The following is a 23,067-nucleotide window of genomic DNA, read 5'->3' on the forward strand; positions in this document are numbered from 1 at the left end:
GGGTTATACATTTCAAAGCTCATAACAGTGCAAAGGAAAAAGTTAATGAAGTGCACCTGTCACAAATAAAAAAACTTTTGAGATGTCAAAAAGTTTTTATTAGTCGGGGTTTAAAGGGGTACTCCGCACCCCTAGACATCTTATCCCCTATCCAAAGGATAGGGGATAAGATGTCAGATCACCAGGGTCCCGCTGCTGGGGACCCCCAGGATCTCGGCTGCTGCACCCACCTGTAAGGCTTCCACCTCACACCGGCACCGCTGGAGGCTTCGGATCCCGACCACAATGGCGGATGAGCGTGACGTCACACCCCGCCCCCTCAATGCAAGTCGATGGGGGGGTTTGACGACACACGGGGCGGAATCGTGACGTCACGCTCGTCCGCCATTGTGGTCGGGATCCGAAGCCTCCTTTGGATAGGGGATAAGATGTCTAGGGGTGCGGAGTACCCCTTTAATGTTCAGAGCCTAACTGATGAGGGGAATGAGCAAGGAGAGAAGAGGGCAGGCATGCGCTTCTCTCCCTGCTCTGTGTCTGAGACCTTAACAATAGCCCCCATAGACCATAGACTTACATTATGAGACCATCCAGGTCACCTAACTTAGAGCTGCCTGTGGTTGGTTGGAGTCTAGACACTCAGATCCTGACTGATCAGACCAGTCAAAGCTTTTGATCTGTCTTTACAACATTTTTTCATCACAGTGTCCATTTACGTTAAAGCACATTTCTCAACAGGGCAGAGCCCTTAATGGTTTTTAATTTAAAAAAAATTTAAATCAACTGGTGTCAGAAAGTTAAACAGATTTGTAAATTACTTCTATCTAAAAATCTTAATCCTTCCAGTACTTATCAACTGCTGTATACTCCACAAGAAGTTCTTTTCTTTTTGAATTTTTCTGTCTGACCACAGTGCTCTCTGCTGACACCTCTGTCCGTGTCAGGAACTGTCCAGAGCAGGAGAGGTTTGCTATGGGGATTTGCTCCTACTCTGGACAGTTCCTGGCATGGACAGAGGAGTCAGCAGAGAGCACTGTGGTCAGACAGAAAGGAACTACACAACATCCTCTGTAGTATACAGCAGATAATAAGTACTGGAAGGATTAAGATTTTTAAATAGAAGTAAATTACAAATCTGTTTAACTTAATGGAACCAGTTGATTTTAAAAAAATACTGGAGTACCCCTTTAAATGAGCTTTCTCATCTGATAATGTTATGGCATACTGTCACAATATTCCATAACATTATGGCCAGTCTGACATCTGGGACCTCTGCTGATCTGAAGAACAGGTGGTTGAAGTCCTTTCAGCTATTTTACTCTTTAAGGGTGCGTTCACACGCTATTTGTTTTTGCAGGTTTTCCGCTGCGTATTTGAAAGTGGGTGGGCTCTTTTCGGCTGTCCGTAGCAGATTTTCCACCGAGGAATTTACGCTGTGGAAAATCCGCCGCAAGCCCCATTGAAGTCAGTAGGGACTGCGGCGGATTTTCCAAAGTGTAAATTCCGCCGAGGAAAATCTGCTACGGACAGCCGAAAAGAGCCCGCCCACTTTCAAATACGCAGCGGAAAACCCGCAAGAACAATTACGTGTGAACGCACCCATAAACAGGGTAGTGAACTGCAACGTTGAATGAGTTTGGGATGTGGTAACCTGCAGTGTCAGCTATGCTGGAATAGTTGTGGACCTGTTTATAAACCATGTGCACCACACCATTTATATCATATATCATGCTCAGTAATGCTCAAGACTGTTGAATGTCGATTTGTCAAATATTCAGTTTTGATACAAAATAAACTTTTGGATTATCCTCGTTATTAAAGTTGACCATCTGATACATTGCGGAGATCTACTTACCCAACCCCAAATTGCTATTCGTTTTTCATCGATGAATCCCATTTGAATAAATTTTCTAAAATGATAAAATAGCTATTATGAGCTATGACAACATTTATAGCCATTAACTACACAGACAGTATGAGGGTAGATGGATTCTAACAATTTATATTCACACTGTGGTATGTTCCATATAGACAAGGTCCACAGTTTGGAGACCTAGGTGTTAGACCATACATGCAGTTCTGTGTACCTCTTTAAGATATTTGGGCACAAATAACACCTCTATGACTACAGTGGGAAGCAATTTTTTTTAAGTCAACTTGTGCCAAAAAATAAAACCGATTTGTAAATTGTATTTAAAAAATCTTAATCCTTCCAGTACTTATCAGCTGCTGTATGCTCCAGAGGAAGTTGCATAGTTCTTTCCAGTCTGATCACAGTGCTCTCTGCTGACACCTCTGTCCATGTCAGGAACTGTCCAGAGTAGGAGCAAATCCCCATAGAAAACCTCTCCTGCTCTGGAGAGTTCCTGACATGGACAGAGGTGGCAGCAGAGAGCCCTGTGGTCAGACTGGAAAGAACTACACAACTTCCTCTGTAGTGTACAGCAGCTGAAAAGTACTGGAAGGATTAAGATTTTTTTTTTAAATAGAAGTAAGGTAATTTACAAATCTGTTTAACTTTCTGGCACCAGTTGATTTAAAAAAAAAAATGTTTTCCACTGGAGTGCCCATTTAAAGGGGTACTCCGCCCTAGACATCTTATCCCCTATCCAAAGGATAGGAGATAAGATGTCTGATCCGCGATCTTGGCTGTGGCACCCCAGACATCCGATGCATAGAGCGAACTTTGCTCCGTGCCAGATGACTGACAATGTGGTGCAAAGACTTGTGGTGTCACGGTCACGCCTTGCTCGTGACATCATGGCCACGCCCTCTCAATGAAAGTCCATAGACTTGCATTGAGGGGGCGTGACCGTGACATCACGAGCCTCCAACATTGCACACCGCGACACTTTAAACAAACGCCGGGTGCAACATTGAGATCCCCAGCGGAGGGTCCCCCACGATCCTACATCTTATCCCCTATCCTTTGCATTGAGGATAAGATGTCTAGGGGCGGAGTACCCCTTTAAGTTTCCTTTCACATGTCATTCCGGATACAACAACACCTTCACTATAACACCAATCCTGGAAAAAGTTTAACATTTTTCTTCTTAACATGACCTATTGCATTGTAAATGTCCATATTAATTGTATAATAATTACATTGTTACACTGCTTTATGTTATTGAATACTTTTCGTATGACGTTGTCACTATGTTATTCTGAACATCTCATTTAGTGGCTGATCTTTAACATATTCCACATGTTCAGGAACGCCATTATATTCCACTCACAAAGCAATCCTGTGACCTGAGTGATCCTACCCGAGTGATGAAATGTCGGTAACTTAATGTAGCCTTACAATTTACTTAAGGATATTGGAACAGTATCAGATTCAGCAGAGAACAATGTTGTATTCACTGGAAGTTCCATTTACGTAAAACACAGGATCTGATTATGAGGAAGAAAGCAGACAGCTGGATGATGGGTAACATATGGATAGAAGACAGCTCTCCATATACAGCAAGCTACACGTCACAACATAACATTCTCTTCTTTAAAAAGCTTCACTTCAAAAATTAGGCTTAGACCTAAAAAATACTCCATTGTAGTATACAGGTGAAACTCAAAAAGTTAGAAAAGTGTGTAAAAGTTAATTTATTTCAGTAATTTTGTCTGCGGAAGGAAGCATGAAGTGCTCCAAAATCTCCTGGAAGACGGATGCATTGACCCTGGACTGAAATAAATGAACTTTTGCACGATATTCAAATTTTTTGAGCTTTACCTGTACTCTTAGGGAATACTCACACAGCAGAATTTCTACAATTCTGCAGAAAATGTTCTGTTCCTTTAAAATAAGAAACAAAGAGTATGTGAACAGAGCCTTAGATATTTAAAGGGTACCTTTCATCAAAAAACTTTTGATATATTATAGATTAATGTATGCAGAATAACTTTCCAATTGCATGGTAATAAAAAATATTCTTCTCTCTATTTAATTTTTCACTTGGAAAAATGACCACTAGAGGTCTCCCTACCAGTCCTGGCTGCAAGCCCTTACTGCAGCCAGGACACAGACAAGCCAAGCACTGCTCCCTGCCTGTCAATCAGACAGGCAGGAGCCAGCAAAGCGCTCATAGCACAGCAGGGCATACTCCTGACTCTGCCTTACTGCATTCCCTCATTCATTTTACTATCTGAGCTCCGATCTTTCTTCTCTGCACATGCAGTTGAAAACAGAGAGGAGAAGATTCAGAGCTGCCAGCTGAGCTTGTCTGTGTCCCGGCTGCAGTCTGAGATTTAGGACTCCAGCATGAGACTGAAATCTATAAAAAGGGCTTGTGGCCAGGACTGGTAGGGAGACCTCTAGTGGTCATTTCAAGTGGAAAATTAAATAGAAAGAAGAATATTTTTTAATACTATGCAATTGGAAAGTTATTCTGCATACATTAATCTATAATATATCAAAAGTTTTTTTTGATGAAAGGTACCATTAAAATTTTTTTAGCTCTGTTTTAAATGTTTGGGAAATTCTTCTTTTATTTTACCTTTTAACCTCCCTGGCGGTATGATTCTGTCTGGAAATTTGTACCAAAAGCGGAATTTCACATCTCCCTCCGCCCATTTCACATCTCCCCTGTCACATTCCCCCTCTCCCTTGTCACATCCCCCATCACATTCTCCCCCCTCCTTGTCACATTCTCCCCCCTCCTTGTCACATTCTCCCCCCTCCTTGTCACATTCCCCCCCTGTCACATTCCCCCCCTTGTCACATTCCCCCCCTGTCACATTCCCCCCCTGTCACATTCCCCCCCCCCTGACACATTCCCCCCCTTGTCACATTCCCTCCCTGTCACATTCCCCCCCCTGTCACATTCCCCTCCCCTGTCACATTCCCCCCCCTGTCACATTCCCCCCCTTGTCACATTCCCCCCCTTGTCACATTCCCCCCCCCGTCACATTCCCCCCCCCTGTCACATTCCCCCCCTTGTCACATTCCCCCCCCCTGTCACATTCCCCCCCTGTTACATTCCCCCCTTTGTCACATTCCCCCCTTGTCACATTCTCCCCCCCTGACACATTCCCCCCCTTGTCACATTCCCCCCCCTGTCACATTCCCCCCCCTGACACATTCCCCCCCTTGTCACATTCCCCCCCCCCTTGTCACATTCCCCCCCCCCCTGTCACATTCCCCCCCTGTCACATTCCCCCCCCCTGTCACATTCCCCCCCTTGTCACATTCCCCCCCTTGTCACATTCCCCCCCCCTGTCACATTCCCCCCCCCCCCGTCACATTCCCCCCCTTGTCACATTCCCCCCCCCCTGTCACATTCCCCCCCTGTTACATTCCCCCCTTTGTCACATCCCCCCCTGTCACATTCATCCCCCCCTTGTCTTGTCCTGCAGCAGTATACACTAGGTTTGCTGGGCAGATTTCAAACCTAGTGTATTTGCTGCAGAACAAGCCCTTTCCCCTTCAGCCAATCACAGGCTTTACACCACTGCGGCCTGTGATTGGCTGAAAAGTGAAAGGTCCTAGAAGATGAATAGTGAAGAGAGGACACCCCGGACCGCACGGAGGGGGGGAACGGCATCTGCAGGGACCGGGACTAGGTGAGCAAAAGGTTTTTTTATTTTACTACTTCTTCCTTTTACACTTAGCTCAGTGTTTTTCTAACAGGGGGCCTCCAGCTGTTGTGAAACTACTACTCCCAGCATGCCCGGACAGCCTTTGGCTGTTCGGGCATGCTGAGAGTTGTAGTTTTGCAACAGCTGGAGGCCCCCTGGTAGGGAAACACTGACTTTTAGTATTTTTCTTTACCTGCTCTGGCCGGCCCCCGCCACGGGAGCCGACCAGAGCAGATAATCGCATGTTTTCCCGGGGGCCGCATCGCTATATCGCATTGCTTTTGCGATATATCGTGCAGCCCGGCCGGGAACTCTGCAATTCTACCCCGAGCGTGACTCGGGGTTACCGATCCTGGCAGGGAAAATTAACCCCGAGTCACGCTCGGGAATACCGCTCAGGAGGTTAAAGGGATACTCCACTTCTAGACATCTTATCCCCTATCCAAAGGATAGGGGATAAGATGTCTGATCGCCGGGGTCCCGCTGCTGGGGCCCCCACGATCTCCCGCAGCAGATGGCGTTATAAACAAACAGCAGGTTTCTGCAGCAGTTGTCGTGACATCACGCCCGCTCAGGCCATGCCCCCTCCATTCATGTCTATGGAAGTGTTGACCGACACGCCCTCTCCCATAAACATGAATGGAGGGGGTTTGGCCGTAATGTCACAAACACGGCCTCCGGCTCCTAGCGTTCTCAACAAAATGTTCAGAACACTGGAGCAACGGAGTACCCCTTCAAAGTCAATCGGTGTAGACCATTCCTGACCATATGGCATTGCTATCACTTACATTTTTCTGTTCTTCTGAATTGTAAATGCAGATGTGAACATAGCCTTAGATATTCAAGCTTTTTTTTTTAGCTCTGTTTTCACCTTGCAGGGTGGAAGTAAAGGTTTTTGGTAATTTATTTGGTTCTTTTACTTTATTCTATATAAAAATGAATGCAAGGAACATAATAATTAGCATAGAACACTTATGCGCTCTGAGGGTATGTTCACACGGCGGAATTTCCATGCGGAATTCAGCCGGAAATTCTGCTGTAATTTACTACCTGTTGATTTGAATGTGATTCCGCTTTTCCATTCAGACAGCAAATTACCGTAATTGCTGTAAATTACAGTGGAATTTCCTATGGAATTCCTCACGGAAATTCCGCCGTGTGAACATACCCTCGCATATGTTTTCTATGCTGATTATTATGTTCCTTGCATTCATTTTAATGTAGGGTAAAGTAAAAAAAAGAATTACCAAAAACCTGTACTTCCACCCTGCATAGAGGAAAATAGAGCTAAAAAAAAAAACTTGAATATCTAAAACTTTGTTCACATCTGTATTTCCAATTCAAAGAAACAGAAAAACGTAAATGAGAGCAATGCCACATGGTCAGGAATGGTCTACACAAAGGATACATTGGGATTTTGTCAAGGTGTCCGTTATTTATCCAGAAAAAAACAGCAAAGCATACTTTGTTTTGTTTTTCTTTCTTTCTAAGCTTAAACTAAAAACAATACAAAAAGAAAAAGTAAACAAAAAACAATAGAAACAATCAAAAGGGAAGAGACAACTTTACTTCTTAACCATCCTTAAAATTCCTCCTGCTGTTTTATCCATGTCTAGTTGAAGGAGTTACACAGGCTTTACAGAAGTGTTTCTTAACCAGTGGGCCTCCAGCTGTTGCAAAACTACAACTCCCAGCATGCCCGGACAGCCTTTGGCTGTCCGGTCATCCTGAGAGTTGTAGTTTTGCAACAGTGGGTGCACTGCTTGGGAAACACTGCTGTAGAGTCGGTGTAACTCCTTCCACTAGCTGGCAGTTCTGCTGCATCAGACATAGATAAAACAGGGCGTTACTTTAGATAGGGGGTAAGATAGTATATGTCACCCTAGGGACTCTTAAAGGGGTACTCTGCCAGAAAACATCTTATCCCCTATCCAAAGGGACCCCCGCAATCTCCGCTGCGGCACCCCAGTCATCTGATGCACAGAGTGAGTTCCGCAACCGTGCTGGATGACTGGTGACTACAACCACCATGCCCCCTCCATTCATGTTTATGGGAGGAGGTATGATGGCTATGGACTAGCCGTCCTAGCTTCCTCCCATAGACATGAATGGAGGGGGCAAAGCGTGACGTCATGAACACAGAAGCTCCAAGCTTCCATGTGCCAGACGCCTCCGCTGCCGGCCCAGAGATCGTGGGGGTGCCATCTTATATCCTAACTTTTGAATAGGGAATAGGATGTTTTTCGGCAGAGTACTCCTTTAACCCCTTAAGGACCAAGGATGTTCTGGAACGTCCCCGCACCCTGGGCTTTAAGGACCAAGGACGTTCCAGAACGTCCTGGTATTTCTCCGGTCTCTGCCGCACTTGGTGCAGATATCGGAACGGCATGTCTGCTGTAATCGTTCAGCAGGCATGCCGTGCAAATGTCTAGGGGGGTCCCGGGACCCCCGCATGTCGGCGATCGCAGAAATTCGCATGTCAATTCAGACATGCGATTTTCTCCTATTCCGGGCTGATCGGGTCTCGGGTGACCCGATCACCCAGAAAATTGTGATGATCGGAGCTGTCAGTGACAGCCCAGATCGTCTTGCAGGGTAGGAGTGAGGTCGCAGTGCTGCAATCTCCTCCTATCCCCTGCCATTAGTCAGAATTGGTTCTGACCAATGGCAGAGCAGGATAGTGGGTTGCCATGGCAACCCCACGTTCTGGCCACCCCTGGATGTCGAGGGGATCGTGGGAAGAAGATGGAGGCCGGGTACCTTACCTGAAGATGCCTGGGAACAGCTGATCGTCGCGGGAGACTGCTGGATCCTTGCTCAGGTAGGAAAGCGACGGTGGGGGGGGGAGGGGGATATTGAAAGTGAAAGTAAAGTGATCTTTACTTTGGCAACCACTAGGAAGGCCAAACTGCAACTCCCAGCATGCCCAGACAGCCAAAGGCTGTCTGGGCATGCTGGGAGTTGTAGTCTTGCAACATCTGGAGGGTCACAGTTTGGAGACCACTGTTACAGTGGTGCCCAAACGGTAGCCCTCCAGATGTTGCCAAACTACAACTCTCAGCATGCCTAGACTGCCCAGGCTTGCTGGGAGTTGTAGTTCTGTAACATCTGTCCCTTCAGATTTTGCAATTTTCATGAAATTTTTGAAAATTGCTGCTCTACTTTGAAGCCCTCTAATTTTTTCAAAAAGCAAAAATATGTCCATTTTATAATGCCAACATAAAGTGGACATATTGTATTTGTGAATAAAAATTAAATTTATTGGAAATATCCATTTTCCTTACAAGTAGAGAGCTTCATAGTTAGAAAAATGCTAAATTTTCTAAATTTTCATGAAATTTGGGGATTTTTCACCAAAAAAGGATGCAAGTAACGCCGAAAATTTACCACCAAAATAAAGTAGAATATGTCACGAAAAAACAATCTCAGAGTCAGAATGATAACTAAAAGCATCCCATAGTTATTAATGTTTAAAGTGACAGTGGTCAGATGTTCAAAAAATGGCCGGGTCCTAAGGTGTAAAATGGCTGGGTCCTTAAGGGGTTAAAGAAATGCATCACCTAGATTTCTTTTTTTTTTTTTTTTTTTTGCTGATTCAGTTACTGAAAATGAGTTTTTATGCTAATCTCTTTTTATTCTCTCATTTGGGTCAAACAGGTTAGATTTCTTCTTGAGGAGAGCTCCATAACGGTGTGTGGAGATTCATAGGCCATTAACATTACTGAGAATTCTGGAAAGAATAATATATAAAGCATCTCAATCACCGCACCTAGTAGCTTGTTGTTCATATCAATGTTTTACTCCAAATCTAGAGAATTTATGCCTAACCAGAAATCTCTCCAGAAGGAGAAAGTAGCCATCTGCAGACATATGTTTCAGGTTACTGCTGGGAAGTGATCTGTACAGAACAGGAAGTGTCAGCTTAGTTTTAGGCTTAGTGGCCAGAATGGAGAACAGATTTTAAGATAGTCTAGAAAATAAAATCACCAAAAAATTCTTTAAAAATATGGTTAACATAAAAACTTTAAAGAATATGTCATTTCTGATTACACAAAGCCAAAAAATGTAAACAGTACTCCCTTTTTTTTTTTAAATGTAGGAACTGTGTTAACAATAGCCAAACTTCTCTTAGGCCGCATTCACACCACGTTTTGGCAATACAGTTCCCGTATCAGGTTTTTGAGGAAAAACTGATTCCTCAAAACCTGACTAAACTGTATCAAAACGTGTGTACAAATTTTAACCCGTATACAGTTAAAAACCATATACGGTTTGAAAAATGACATCCGGTTGCATCCGTTTTTTAAGAAAAAAACGTATACGTTTTTAACTTTTCACTCCATTTTGAAGAAAGTTTTACTTGTTTGATTGAAATTCCAAGAAAAAAACTGTGCAAAGTCAAAAAGTGTATGGTGAAAACCGGATGGAACCGTACGCACATACAGTTCTGTACGGTTCCCATTGACTCCCATGTTTAAAAAAAACGTATACGGTTTAATACAGTTTTTCAACCGGACCTAAAACCGTGGTAGACTACGGTTTTGGGTACAGGAAAAAAACCTGACAAAACCGTATAGGATGCAAAACGGACACAACCTGATGCATCTTTTGGCATACGTTTTCCAATACGGTTCCATACGGTTTTCACATAGAAAACGTATACGGGAACTGTATAGCAAAAACGTGGTGTGAATGCAGCCTTAGCCAGCCAGATGTTCCAAGTAGGGATGAGCGAATCGAATCTGAGGAATCCAAATTCATTACAAATTTAAGGAAAAATTTGATTCACAATGAATGCGGATATCACCACAATTCGATCATGCAAATTGCTTCGCTAAACTCCATTTAGTGTGGTCCAGGCTCCAGAGCATCTAAAATGGCGGATCCACATGTGAGGACATGGGGCAAGGAATCCTGGGAAGGCAGGATGACCCTTAATCACATGCAGCATACAGCCTATCAGCAGCCAGCCACCCCTGTGATGTCACAGCCCTATATAATCAGCAGCCGTCTTGCAGACAGTCACTTCAGCCTTTTATTGCAGAGAGAGAGAGAGAGGGACAGACAGCAGTGTGTGTTGCACAGAAAAGCATTTTTACAGCAGCGATTGATTCACCTCAAGCCCAAATACAGCCTAGAAGCTCTGATAGGGAAGGGAGTGAAATTGAAAGAGAAAGTACAATTTTGGGTGTAGTACACAGCGACTGTGTGCTGCAGCACTGGTGTGTACAACAACTGAAAAGCTAATAGTGGCCAGCCAGTTGGGGTGAGCAGAGCACCAAAAGCATATTGTCCTCTCTTAAGTGTAACCTAAGTGGTGCACCATTTTTATTCCTGTTAAAGTCTTAAGGGCCTAGATACTGTGAAAGGCCAGCCAAAAGTACATACTTGCTGGTGTTGTAGACAAATACTGTTTTAAGCGTACTGGAGCGCATTGTCCTCCCCTCATAAGTGCAATCCACATACGTACATCTAAGTGGTGAACTATTTTGTTCCTGTTAAAGGGCCTAGATACTGTGAAAGGACAGCCCAAAGTACAAACCTGCTGGTGATGTAGATAAATACTGTTTCAAGCATAGTGGAGCGTATTGTACTCCCCTCATGTGCGCACTAAGTATGTCAGGCAGAGAAATGCCAGGACATGCACAGAGGAGTGACAGAGGCCTAAATTCATCAGGCAGACTAGGGGCGAGTGGCAGCAGGAGTCGCAGCAAGAGGCCTGAGCTCCCGATATCAGCTAGCGGTCGTGTTTCGACCAGCAACCCATCTGCCGTCATCGATTGGTTAACACTGTCATCCACTTCATCACAAGTGACATCTGACACCCCCTGTCAACAGTCAGTGGGTTCCTCAACCCTCAGTTGGCATGGCCCAGGAGCAGTCAGTGTCCTCCCATTGCTTCTGTCCTTTGCTGTTCTCTCCCCCACAGAAGTATCTTATGCTGTGGGTTAAGCTCCACTATTTAGTGAGGATGATCTACTAGAGGACAGTCAGCAGCTGCTGCCCAGCCAAGAAGTGGAGGAGACATCCTCCGCTTCCTCCGCTAGGAAGGCAAGTAGTGATGAGGAGAGTGGCGTGGGAGGTGGTGTTGCGAGCGTTCAGGCTCCTGAAGCAGACACTTTTGAGGAACCTGAGGAGGAATGATGATGAAGTCGATCACACTTGGGAGCTGGGTGCAGAAGGGGCTTCATCAACCTCAGGAGAAGAGGGTTGCAGGTTGCCCATGAGGCAGCAGCTGAGCTAGCAAGGTGGTAGCATGGTTGGCAGTCAGCATGGTGTCAGAAGTGGAAAGTCTGGAGCCAAACGTGCCCAGGGTAGACCACCTGCTTCTCGGCAGCTTACCTTCCCGGGAGGTAGTGGAACAGGGGTTCCTGGAGTCGGCGGCAGTAGCAGTCAATCAGTGCAGACTGTTGGTGGGAAAATCAGCTACTCGGCGGTGTGGCAGTTTTTCATCAAGCATCTGGAGGATGTTAACCTGGCCACATGCAAGATGTGTCGGCAGAAGGTGAAGCGTGGCCAGGATCCCAATGTTGGCACCACGGCCCTGCGTCAACATATGCAGCATCACCATAAAGTGGCCTGGGAGAACCGTGGTTCCGATGTGGTCGTCCAGCCTGCTGCATCACCCAGTGGCATGCTGCTCCATGTTTCAGCCAACAAGGCTCCACCACCTCAGCCAAAGGGAGCTATGTGTCATACCCATCTTCTGTTGCCCCAGATGCTCCCGCTCCTCCTACTTCGAGTCAGTCATTCTGCCAGCAATCCATCGGCAAAGCTATGTCCAAGAGACAACAGTATGTGCCCACTCATCCAACGGTGCAGAAGCTGAATGTGCTCCTGTCCAAGTTGCTGGTTCTGCACTTTTCAGAGAACTGATGGCTTGTGCCGAGCCGAGGTGGAGAGTCCCAACCCGTCATTTCTTTGCGAAGAAGGCAGTCCTTGAGCATGCCGGTGTGTACCAAAGTGCACAGCAGCGCCGACATGTGGAGTTGTAACTACGGTCAGGGACAATACATGTCGGTCAGGGACAATACATGTCCTTTACGGCCCACTTGGTGAATGTGGTTCCTGCACAGCCACAACAGCAACTTGGACAGGTCACACTGTTTCCAGCTCCAAGCTCTCAGGCCATTGGTCCTGTGACAGTGTGTGACTCCGCCTTCTCTTCCTCCACGTGTCCTCAGCCTCCACAATGCACGGACAAGTCTCAGTGCCCCTACAGCATACCATGTGTGCAGGGCACGGCGGTGTCACACTGTTCTTCACATGGTTTGCCTTGGCGAACGGAGTCACACAGAGGAGGAACTGCTAAAAGTCAGTCATCAAGAAAAGGAATCATGGCTTACTCCTTGAAAACTGGAAGTGGGAACCATGGTGACCGACAATGGGGACAATTGTCCGACAATTGTCTGCGCTGCGACAAGGAAGCCTGAGACATGCGCCCTGCATGGCACACGTGTTCAATCTTGTTGTCAAATGGTTCCTAAAATGTTCCCCCCATCTGCAAAACATCCTAACAATGGGAAGGAAACTTTGCATGCACTTCAACCACTCGTACACCGCAAAGCACACCCTCCTTGAGCTGCAGTGTCAGAACGGTATCCTCCAACATTGTCTGATTTGCGATGTTTCCACACGTTGGAATTCCACCCTTCATATGTTTGACCAACTATACGAACAGAGAAAAGCCATCACCGATTTCTTGATGATCCAAGTGGATAGCGGGACTCCGCTGTGTAACTTCAATGTCAACCAGTGGCAGTTCATACGTGACACCTGCTGTTTGCTCAGGCCCTTTGAGGAAGCCACATTATTAGTCAGTCGCCAGGATTATGGGATGAACAACGTCATTCCACTGTTTCATCTACCACAACACGTATTGGAAACAATGGCTGGTCAAGGCACTTGAGACATGGCGCCTACATCTCACGGCCACATGAGCCCTGTGTTGGCTGAACTGGAGGAGGAAGGGGAGGGGCACAATAGGGCACAGTTTAGGTTTTGTGAGATGGGCGGTTTTTCTAGTCCTCTGACTGGAGAGGAGGAGTAGGAGCAGCTAGAGGGTTATGAGGAAGGCGAGAGAGAGAGGACCTAGACACAAGGTGGCAGTATGCAGTGGAGATGGGGGAAGGGAGTCCTTCCAAGTCACAAATGGCACGATGCATGCTCACTTGCTTGCATAGTGACCGCAGAATTGTCACCATTCGGCAGCGGGATGACTTCTGGCTCCCCACCTTATTGGACCCTCGCTATTGGCACAAAATGGGGGCCTTTTTTTACACCCACTGAAAGTGAGGACAAACCGACCTATTACAGAGACATCCTATGTAGTCAGTTGGCCAATGCCTATCTGCGCCATCGTCCATCCTCTCGCAGGTCTGACTTGGGGTGCCCTCTGCCCTCACCTTCCACTGCCATGGCTACTGGAGAGGGGTGGAGTGGCAGGAGCAGTACCAGCTCCATCAGCAGCAGCCTGAGTCTACAGTCGCTGATGAATACCTTTCTTCACCCGCATAGTGAAGCAACTCATCAGCAGCAAGTAGATGTGTAGCAGGACCTGAACCAGCAGGTGGTGGCAGCCAAACTTGATTTGTGGACGCAACTAGCAGAGTTTGCCCTGGAAAAGCTGTCCTGCCCGGCCAGTAGTGTGCCATTAGAGCAGGTTTTTAGTGTGGTGGGGGCCATAGTCACCCCAATGAGAACTCGCCTGTCCTTGAAAAATGTAGAGAGACTGACCTTTGTGAAGATGAATCAGGCATGGATCAGCCAGGATTTCCAACCACCAATGCCTGATGCATGAGAGTAGATTGACCATGGTGCCACACCAACACTTCACAAATATGGATAGTGCTAAACATATTTAAGGCACTGCTCCCCAGTTACAGACATTCCTCCGCATCAGACCACAAGTACATTTTGAGGATATGTATTACGTAAAACTTAACTTTTAATAATTTTCTTAGGATAAAATACCGTATTTATCGGCGTATAACACGCACTTTTTAGGCTAAAATTTTTAGCCTAAAGTCTGTGTGCGTGTTATACGCCGATACACCCCCAGGAAAGGCAGGGGGAGAGAGGCCGTCGCTGCCCGCTTCTCTCCCCCTGCCTTTCCTGGGGTCTAGAGCGCTGCTGTCGGCCCTTCTCACCCCCTGGTTATCGGCGCCGCTGCCCGTTCTGTCCCCCTGACTATCGGTGCCGGCGCCGACAGCCAGGGGGAGAGAAGGGGCAGCGGCACCCATTGCCTGCGCCGCTGCCCCGTTGCCACCCCCTATCCCCGGTGGCATAATTACCTGAGTCGGGTCCACGCTGCTCCAGGCCTCCGTCGTGCGTCCCCAGCGTCGTTGCTATGCGCTGAACGGCGCGGCGCATGATGTCAGTGCGCCGTGCCGTGCATAGCAACGACGCTGGGGACGCACGACGGAGGCCTGGAGCAGCGCGGACCCGACTCAGGTAATTATGCCACCGGGGATGGGGGGAGGCAACGGGGCAGCGGCGCCGGCAATGGGTGCCGCTGCCCCTTCTCTCCCCCTGGCTGTCGGCGCCGGCACCGATAGTCAGGGGGACAGAACGGGCAGCGGCGCCGATAACCAGGGGGGTGAGAAGGGCCGACAGCAGCGCTCTAGACCCCAGGAAAGGCAGGGGAGAGAAGCGGGCAGCGACGGCCTCTCTCCCCCTGCCTTTCCTGGGGGTATATCGGGGTATACACGCGCACACACGCACCCTCATTTTACCATGGATATTTGAGTAAAAAACTTTTTTTACCCAAATATCCTTGGTAAAATGAGGGTGCGTGTTATAGGCCGGTGCGTGGTATACCCCGATAAATACGGTATATGTACCCACATTTTTTTTTTAATTAAGCAAAAGGAAAGGTGAGCAAAAAACACCATGTGCCACCTACACCACCAAGTATCGATGTGATGCAAAGACCTCTAAAAGGTGGAAGGGAACAATGTATGGTCCACTGTAACTGGTTGGGGTAAAAACTTTCCCTGTAAGGCCCTACTCTCGCATTATTAATTCCCTTCTTGGCAAGTGTTACTCGCCCTAAAAAGGGCAGCCCCACACAGGAACCTCTCCCTATTTCCCAGGGTTTTTAGTTGGAAATATAGAATTTCCTGTGTGGGGCCATCCTTTTAAGGGTGAGTAACACTTGCCAAGAAAGGAATTAATAGGGCGAGAGTAGGGCCTTACAGGGGAAGTTTTTTTACCCCCACCTGCTACAATGGACAATATATTGTTTCCGTCCACGTTTTCAAGGAAAGTGTTACTCTTCTTAAAAAGGGCAGCCCCACACAGGAACCGATCCCTATTTCCACCTAAAAACCCTCGGAAATCGCAGTGTTTGTAGGTGGAAATAGGCAGAGGTTCCTGTGTGGGGCCACCCTTTTTAGGGCGACTAAAACTTGCCAAAAAGGGAATTAATAATGCGAGAGTAGGGCGTTACGGGGGAAGTTTTTACCCACCCACAGGTTACAATGGACCATATGTTGTTCCCTTCCACCTTTTAGAGGTCTTTGCATCACATCAATACTTGGTGGTGTAGGTGGCACATGGTGTTTTTTGCACACGTTTCCTTTTGTTTGATTTAAAAAAATAAAATAAAAAAATATTCGGGTTCGGATATATTTTATCCTAAGCATATTATTTAAAGTTAAGTTTTACATAATGCATGTCCTCAATACTTACTAGTGCACACTAACACTTTTAAAAAAGAGACCGTTTTCGCCTACCTGCCTCAGCAACTATTCTGATCCTGCCACCCACCTGATGCACACATCTGATGCTAAGTTTTCCTTTTCTCACCCATCTTCATCACCGGGTACTGGTATTGCCACCCACCGCACCACTCTGTCACCGGGTCACTTTCAGGACTCCTGATGCTGCTGCTGCCACGTCCAGGCTGTCTCATTCTGCTACCATATGTTCTCCTCGTGCTGATGCCACGTCCAGGCTGTCTCATTCTGCCACCATATGTTCCCCTCATGCAGATGCCAGCTCCAGGTTATCTCATTCTGCCACCATGTTCTCCTTATGCTGATGTCAGCTCCAAGCTGTCTCATTCTACCACCATAGGTTCTCCTCATGCTGATGCCAGCTCCAAGCTGTCTCATACTGCCACCATATGTTCTTCTCATGCTGCTGCCACCTCAAGGCTTTGTCATTCAGCCACTATATGTTCTCTTTATGCTGCCTCAATCTCTAGACTGTGTCATTCAGCAACTATATGCTGCCACCAACTCCAGGCTGTGCCATTCAGCCACTATGTGGTCTCCTCATACTCCCGCCAACTCCAGGCTTTGTCATTCAGCCACTTTTTGGTTTCCTCATGCTTCCGCCACCTCCAGGCTGTGTCATTCAGCCACTATATGTTCTCCTCATGCTGCCGCAAACTCCAGGCTGTGTCATTCAGCTACTATATGCTGCCACCAACTTCAGGCTGTGTCAGTAAGCCATTATATGGTCTCCTCATGCTGCCGCCACATCCAAGTTGTGTGATTAAAGCACTATATGGTTTCCTCAAGCTTCCGCCACCTCCAGGTTGTGTCTTTCAGCCACTATATGTTCTCCTCATGTTCCCACCACGTCCACGCTGTGTCATTAAAGCACTATATTGTCTCCTCAAGCTTACGCCACCTCCAGGCAGTGTCATTTAGCCAATATATGCTGCTGCCAACTCCAGGCTGTGTCATTCAGCCACTATGTGGTCTCCTCCTGCCGCCGCCAACTCCAGGCTGTGTCATTCAGCTACTATATGTTTTCCTCATGCTGAAGCAAACTCCAAGCTGTGTCATTCAGCCACTATATGCTGCTGCCAACTCCAGGCTGTGTCATTCAGCCACTATGTGGTCTCCTCATGCTGCCACCGCCACCACCAAGCTGTGTTATTCAGGCACTGTATGGTCCCCTCATGCTGCTGCCACCTTCACACTGTTTCATTCAGGCACTATATGGTCTCCTCACACTGATGCCACCTCCAGGCTCTGTCATTGTCCTGCTCTGCGACAGTGATTCTAATAGTGATACCTCTGATCTGCATGTCATACTGAATAACAGTATTATTTCACTAACCCAGCACACACCCTATGCGTGTAACAGCAAGGCAAAGTGTTCTACACCCCTATTGAGACTCTCTGTAGGCCAGAAATAGCTGTTTTTAATAGTGATTCACTGTGAATAAATTCAAACCGAAACATATTTTTGGGGTAAATTCGGCGAATCGCCCAAATCGAATAAAAAAAAAAATTGCTCATCTTTAGTTCCAAGAGGCTTTCTTCTTCCACTCATCCAAAAAAATAAATCTAAAAAAGTGGGAGGAGCTGCCGTATAAACCTGATATGATTGGTGCATAAAGTATATTGCAGCTAATTTGCATAGCACACTAAAATGCTGACTTTATCTAGGGGCCACATGTTAGATTCATTGAGGTTAAATAAAGCTCCAGAAAATTTGCAACTTTTGTGTCGAAATTGGTGCTCAGGAGCCAGATTGTCAGTGAAGATGCAGCAGAAAGAACAAAGCTTAGCACCAGCCCTGACTGTTAAAGTAGGCCAAGTTTAGGACAATGTCTGACTTGTGGACAGACCTTCAAAGATTTGTGCCACTTTTCTGATGCAAAAAGATTGATACAGATTCCACCACAATACAAAATGGTATGGAAAACATGTCCAGAAATATATCACATACCACATTTTATAAAGTCTATGCTCCACCTTTTTTTTTTTTTTAAAGGAAATTTAACACTAAAGCTTGTTAAGATGTAAAAGCTTAGCTGTGATTGGTTGTTATGAGCAGAACCTGGCAGTTTTGGTTTCAGGCAGATTGATCCATCTAGGCTAATTCAGTTGGAGCCATAGAAGTGGCCAACGATTCATGGAAACATTTTTGGAAGTTCTGATGATCCTATCAACTAAAGCCAGAACATGAACATGAAAAATCTTCTAAATTACCCATCTGTGTAGTACAAAGTGGCCGCCCTCACCCTGTATAATTTTTTTTAATGTCCTTTAATACATCAATCTTCAATACAGGTTTGGAATAAAGACAAGCAGGTGTGCTCCACAGAAAAGACCCGTCTATGCGTTTCTTCTGGTCTTTATCCCATCCCTGTATTGAAGATTTGTGCAGATAGGAGAAACTTCCAGAAGTCAACCATTACTGCAGCCTCCGCCAATCTGAGCTGTATGGCAGAATGGCCAGAAATAAGCCTTTCCTTAGGAAAGGACACATGAAAGCCCAAGATTTTTTCTCTTAATTCTAAGTGCCCTGATTGGAGGAAACCAGGCCCTGCTCCTCACCCCTCCCAAATTCATCACTACTGTAAAGCATGGTGGTGACAGCATCACACTTTGGATGGGACAGGGAGACTGATCAGGGTTAAGACAAAGCTGAATAGAGCAAAGTACTGATAAATTATTAATGAAAACCATATCCAGAGCGCCCTGGACTTCAGACTGGGCTATAGATTCACCTTCCAACAAGGCAATTGTTACGCCGAGCGCTCCGGGTTCCCGCTCCTCCCCGGAGCGCTCGCTTCACCTCCTCCGCTGCAGCGCCCCGGTCACGTCCTCTGACCCGGGGCGCTGCGATCCTGCTGCTAGCCGGGATGCGATTCGCGATGCGGGTAGCGCCCGCTCGCGATGCGCACCCCGGCTCTCCTACCTGACTCGCTCCCCGTCTGTTCTGTCCCGGCGCGCGCGGCCCCGCTCCCTAGGGCGCGCGCGCGCCGGGTCTCTGCGATTTAAAGGGCCACTGCGCCGCTGATTGGCGCAGTGGTTCCAATTAGAGTTATCACCTGTGCACTCCCTATATTACCTCACTTCCCTTGCACTCCCTTGCCGGATCTTGTTGCCTTAGTGCCAGTGAAAGCGTTCCTTGTGTGTCCCTTGCCAGTGTTTCCAGACCTTCTGCCGTTGCCCCTGACTACGATCCTTGCTGCCTGCCCCGACCTTCTGCTACGTCCGACCTTGCTTCTGCCTACTCCCTTGTACCGCGCCTATCTTCAGCAGCCAGAGAGGTGAGCCGTTGCTAGTGGATACGACCTGGTCACTACCGCCGCAGCAAGACCATCCCGCTTTGCGGCGGGCTCTGGTGAAAACCAGTAGTGGCTTAGAACCGGTCCACTAGCACGGTCCACGCCAATCCCTCTCTGGCACAGAGGGTCCACTACCTGCCAGCCGGCATCGTGACAGTAGATCCGGCCATGGATCCCGCTGAAGTTCCTCTGCCAGTTGTCGCTGACCTCACCACGGTGGTCGCCCAGCAGTCACAACAGATTGCGCAACAAGGCCAACAGCTGTCTCAACTGACCGTTATGCTACAACAGTTGCTACCACAGCTTCAGCAGTCATCTCCTCCGCCAGCTCCTGCACCTCCTCCGCAGCGAGTGGCCGCTCCTGGGATACGCTTATCCTTGCCGGATAAGTTTGATGGGGACTCTAAGTTTTGCCGTGGCTTCCTTTCCCAATGTTCCCTGCATCTGGAGATGATGTCGGACCTGTTTCCCACTGAAAGGTCTAAGGTGGCTTTCGTAGTCAGTCTTCTGTCCGGAAAAGCCCTGTCATGGGCCACACCGCTCTGGGACCGCAATGACCCCGTCACTGCCTCAGTACACTCCTTCTTCTCGGAAATCCGAAGTGTCTTTGAGGAACCTGCCCGAGCCTCTTCTGCTGAGACTGCCCTGTTGAACCTGGTCCAGGGTAATTCTTCCGTTGGCGAGTATGCCGTACAATTCCGTACACTTGCTTCAGAATTGTCCTGGAATAATGAGGCCCTCTGCGCGACCTTCAAAAAAGGCCTATCCAGCAACATTAAAGATGTTCTGGCCGCACGAGAAATTCCTGCTAATCTACATGAACTTATTCACCTAGCCACTCGCATTGACATGCGTTTTTCTGAAAGGCGTCAGGAACTCCGCCAAGATATGGACTCTGTTCGCACGAGGCGTTTCGTCTCCTCGGCTCCTCTCTCCTCTGGTCCCCTGCAATCTGTTCCTGTGCCTCCCGCCGTGGAGGCTATGCAGGTCGACCGGTCTCGCCTGACACCTCAAGAGAGGACACGACGCCGTATGGAGAACCTCTGCCTGTACTGTGCTAGTACCGAACACTTCCTGAGGGATTGTCCTATCCGTCCTCCCCGCCTGGAAAGACGTACGCTGACTCCGCACAAAGGTGAGACAGTCCTTGATGTCTACTCTGCTTCTCCACGTCTTACTGTGCCTGTGCGGATGTCTGCTTCTGCCTTCTCCTTCTCTACAGTGGCCTTCTTGGACTCTGGTTCTGCAGGAAATTTTATTTTGGCCTCTCTCGTCAACAGGTTCAACATCCCTGTGACCAGTCTCGCCAGACCCCTCTACATCAATTGTGTAAATAATGAAAGATTGGACTGTACCATACGTTTCCGCACGGAGCCCCTTCTTATGAGCATCGGATCTCATCATGAGAGGATTGAACTTTTGGTCCTCCCCAATTGCACCTCGGAGATTCTCCTTGGACTTCCCTGGCTTCAACTTCATTCCCCAACCCTGGATTGGTCCACTGGGGAGATCAAGAGTTGGGGGTCCTCTTGTTCCAAGAACTGTCTAAAACCGGTTCCCAGTAACCCTTGCCGTAACTCTGTGGTTCCTCCAGTAACCGGTCTCCCCAAGGCCTATATGGACTTCGCGGATGTTTTCTGCAAAAAACAAGCTGAGACTCTACCTCCTCACAGGCCTTATGATTGCCCTATCGACCTCCTCCCGGGTACTACTCCACCCCGGGGCAGAATTTATCCTCTCTCTGCCCCAGAGACTCTTGCCATGTCCGAATACGTCCAGGAGAATCTAAAAAGGGGCTTTATCCGTAAATCCTCCTCTCCTGCCGGAGCCGGATTTTTCTTTGTCTCCAAAAAAGATGGCTCCCTACGTCCTTGCATTGACTACCGCGGTCTTAATAAAATCACGGTTAAGAACCGCTACCCCTTACCCCTCATCTCTGAACTCTTTGATCGCCTCCAAGGTGCCCACATCTTCACTAAATTGGACTTAAGAGGCGCCTATAACCTCATCCGCATCAGAGAGGGGGACGAGTGGAAAACGGCATTTAACACCAGAGATGGACACTTTGAGTATCTGGTCATGCCCTTTGGACTGTGCAATGCCCCTGCCGTCTTCCAAGACTTTGTCAATGAAATTTTTCGTGATCTATTATACTCCTGTGTTGTGGTATATCTGGACGATATCCTAATTTTTTCTGCCAATTTAGAGGAACACCGCCGGCATGTCCGTATGGTTCTTCAGAGACTTCGTGACAACCAACTCTATGCCAAAATTGAGAAATGTCTGTTTGAATGCCAATCTCTTCCTTTTCTAGGATATTTGGTCTCTGGCCAGGGACTACAGATGGATCCAGACAAACTCTCTGCCGTCTTAAATTGGCCACGCCCCTCCGGACTCCGTGCTATCCAACGCTTTTTGGGGTTCGCCAATTATTACAGGCAATTTATTCCACATTTTTCTACCATTGTGGCTCCTATCGTGGCTTTAACCAAGAAAAATGCTGATCCCAAGTCCTGGCCTCCTCAAGCAGAAGACTCCTTTAAACAACTCAAGTCTGCCTTTTCTTCGGCTCCCGTGCTCTCCAGACCTGACCCTTCCAAACCCTTCCTATTGGAGGTTGATGCCTCCTCAGTAGGAGCTGGAGCTGTTCTTCTACAAAAAAATCCTTCCGGGCATGCTGTCACTTGTGGTTTTTTCTCTAGGACCTTCTCTCCAGCGGAGAGGAACTACTCCATCGGGGATCGAGAACTTCTAGCCATTAAATTAGCACTTGAGGAATGGAGGCATCTGCTGGAGGGATCAAGATTTCCTGTTATTATCTACACCGACCACAAGAACCTCTCCTACCTCCAGTCGGCCCAACGGCTGAATCCTCGCCAGGCCCGGTGGTCTCTGTTCTTTGCCCGATTTAATTTTGAGATTCACTTTCGTCCTGCCGATAAGAACATTAGAGCCGATGCTCTCTCTCGTTCCTCGGATGCCTCAGAAGTTGATCTCCCTCCGCAACACATCATTCCACCTGACTGCCTGATCTCCACTTCTCCTGCCTCCATCAGACAGACTCCTCCAGGAAAGACCTTTGTTTCTCCACGCCAACGCCTCGGAATCCTCAAATGGGGTCACTCCTCCCATCTCGCAGGTCATGCGGGCATCAAGAAATCTGTGCAACTCATCTCCCGCTTCTATTGGTGGCCAACTCTGGAGACGGATGTTGGGGACTTTGTGCGAGCCTGCACTATCTGTGCCCGGGATAAGACTCCTCGCCAGAAGCCCGCTGGTTTTCTTCATCCTCTGCCTGTCCCCGAACAGCCTTGGTCTCTGATTGGTATGGATTTTATTACTGATTTACCCCCTTCCCGTGGCAACACCGTTATTTGGGTGGTCGTTGATCGATTCTCCAAAATGGCACATTTCATTCCTCTTCCTGGTCTTCCTTCTGCGCCTCAGTTGGCTAAACAATT

At 47.6% G+C, this 23,067-nt stretch overlaps 1 protein-coding gene across 6 annotated transcripts in view; it reads right to left on the reverse strand.

Annotated features, from left to right (window-relative positions):
* The window catches only part of LOC130283938 (prolyl endopeptidase FAP-like), a 156,645-nt gene that overhangs the window by 19,216 nt on the left and 114,362 nt on the right, over positions 1–23,067 (reverse strand). For all 6 annotated transcript variants that reach the window (XR_008846882.1, XM_056533719.1, XM_056533720.1 and 3 more), the window contains one exon: positions 1,853–1,907. Coding sequence is in view for 5 of the 6 variants with exons in the window: in XM_056533719.1 (XP_056389694.1) it covers positions 1,853–1,907 (55 nt within the window). In the remaining variant the exon portion in view is untranslated. The remainder of the gene's footprint in view (positions 1–1,852; positions 1,908–23,067) is intronic.

Source organism: Hyla sarda, chromosome 8, assembly GCF_029499605.1.
Source record: "Hyla sarda isolate aHylSar1 chromosome 8, aHylSar1.hap1, whole genome shotgun sequence".
Classification (NCBI taxonomy): domain Eukaryota; kingdom Metazoa; phylum Chordata; class Amphibia; order Anura; family Hylidae; genus Hyla; species Hyla sarda.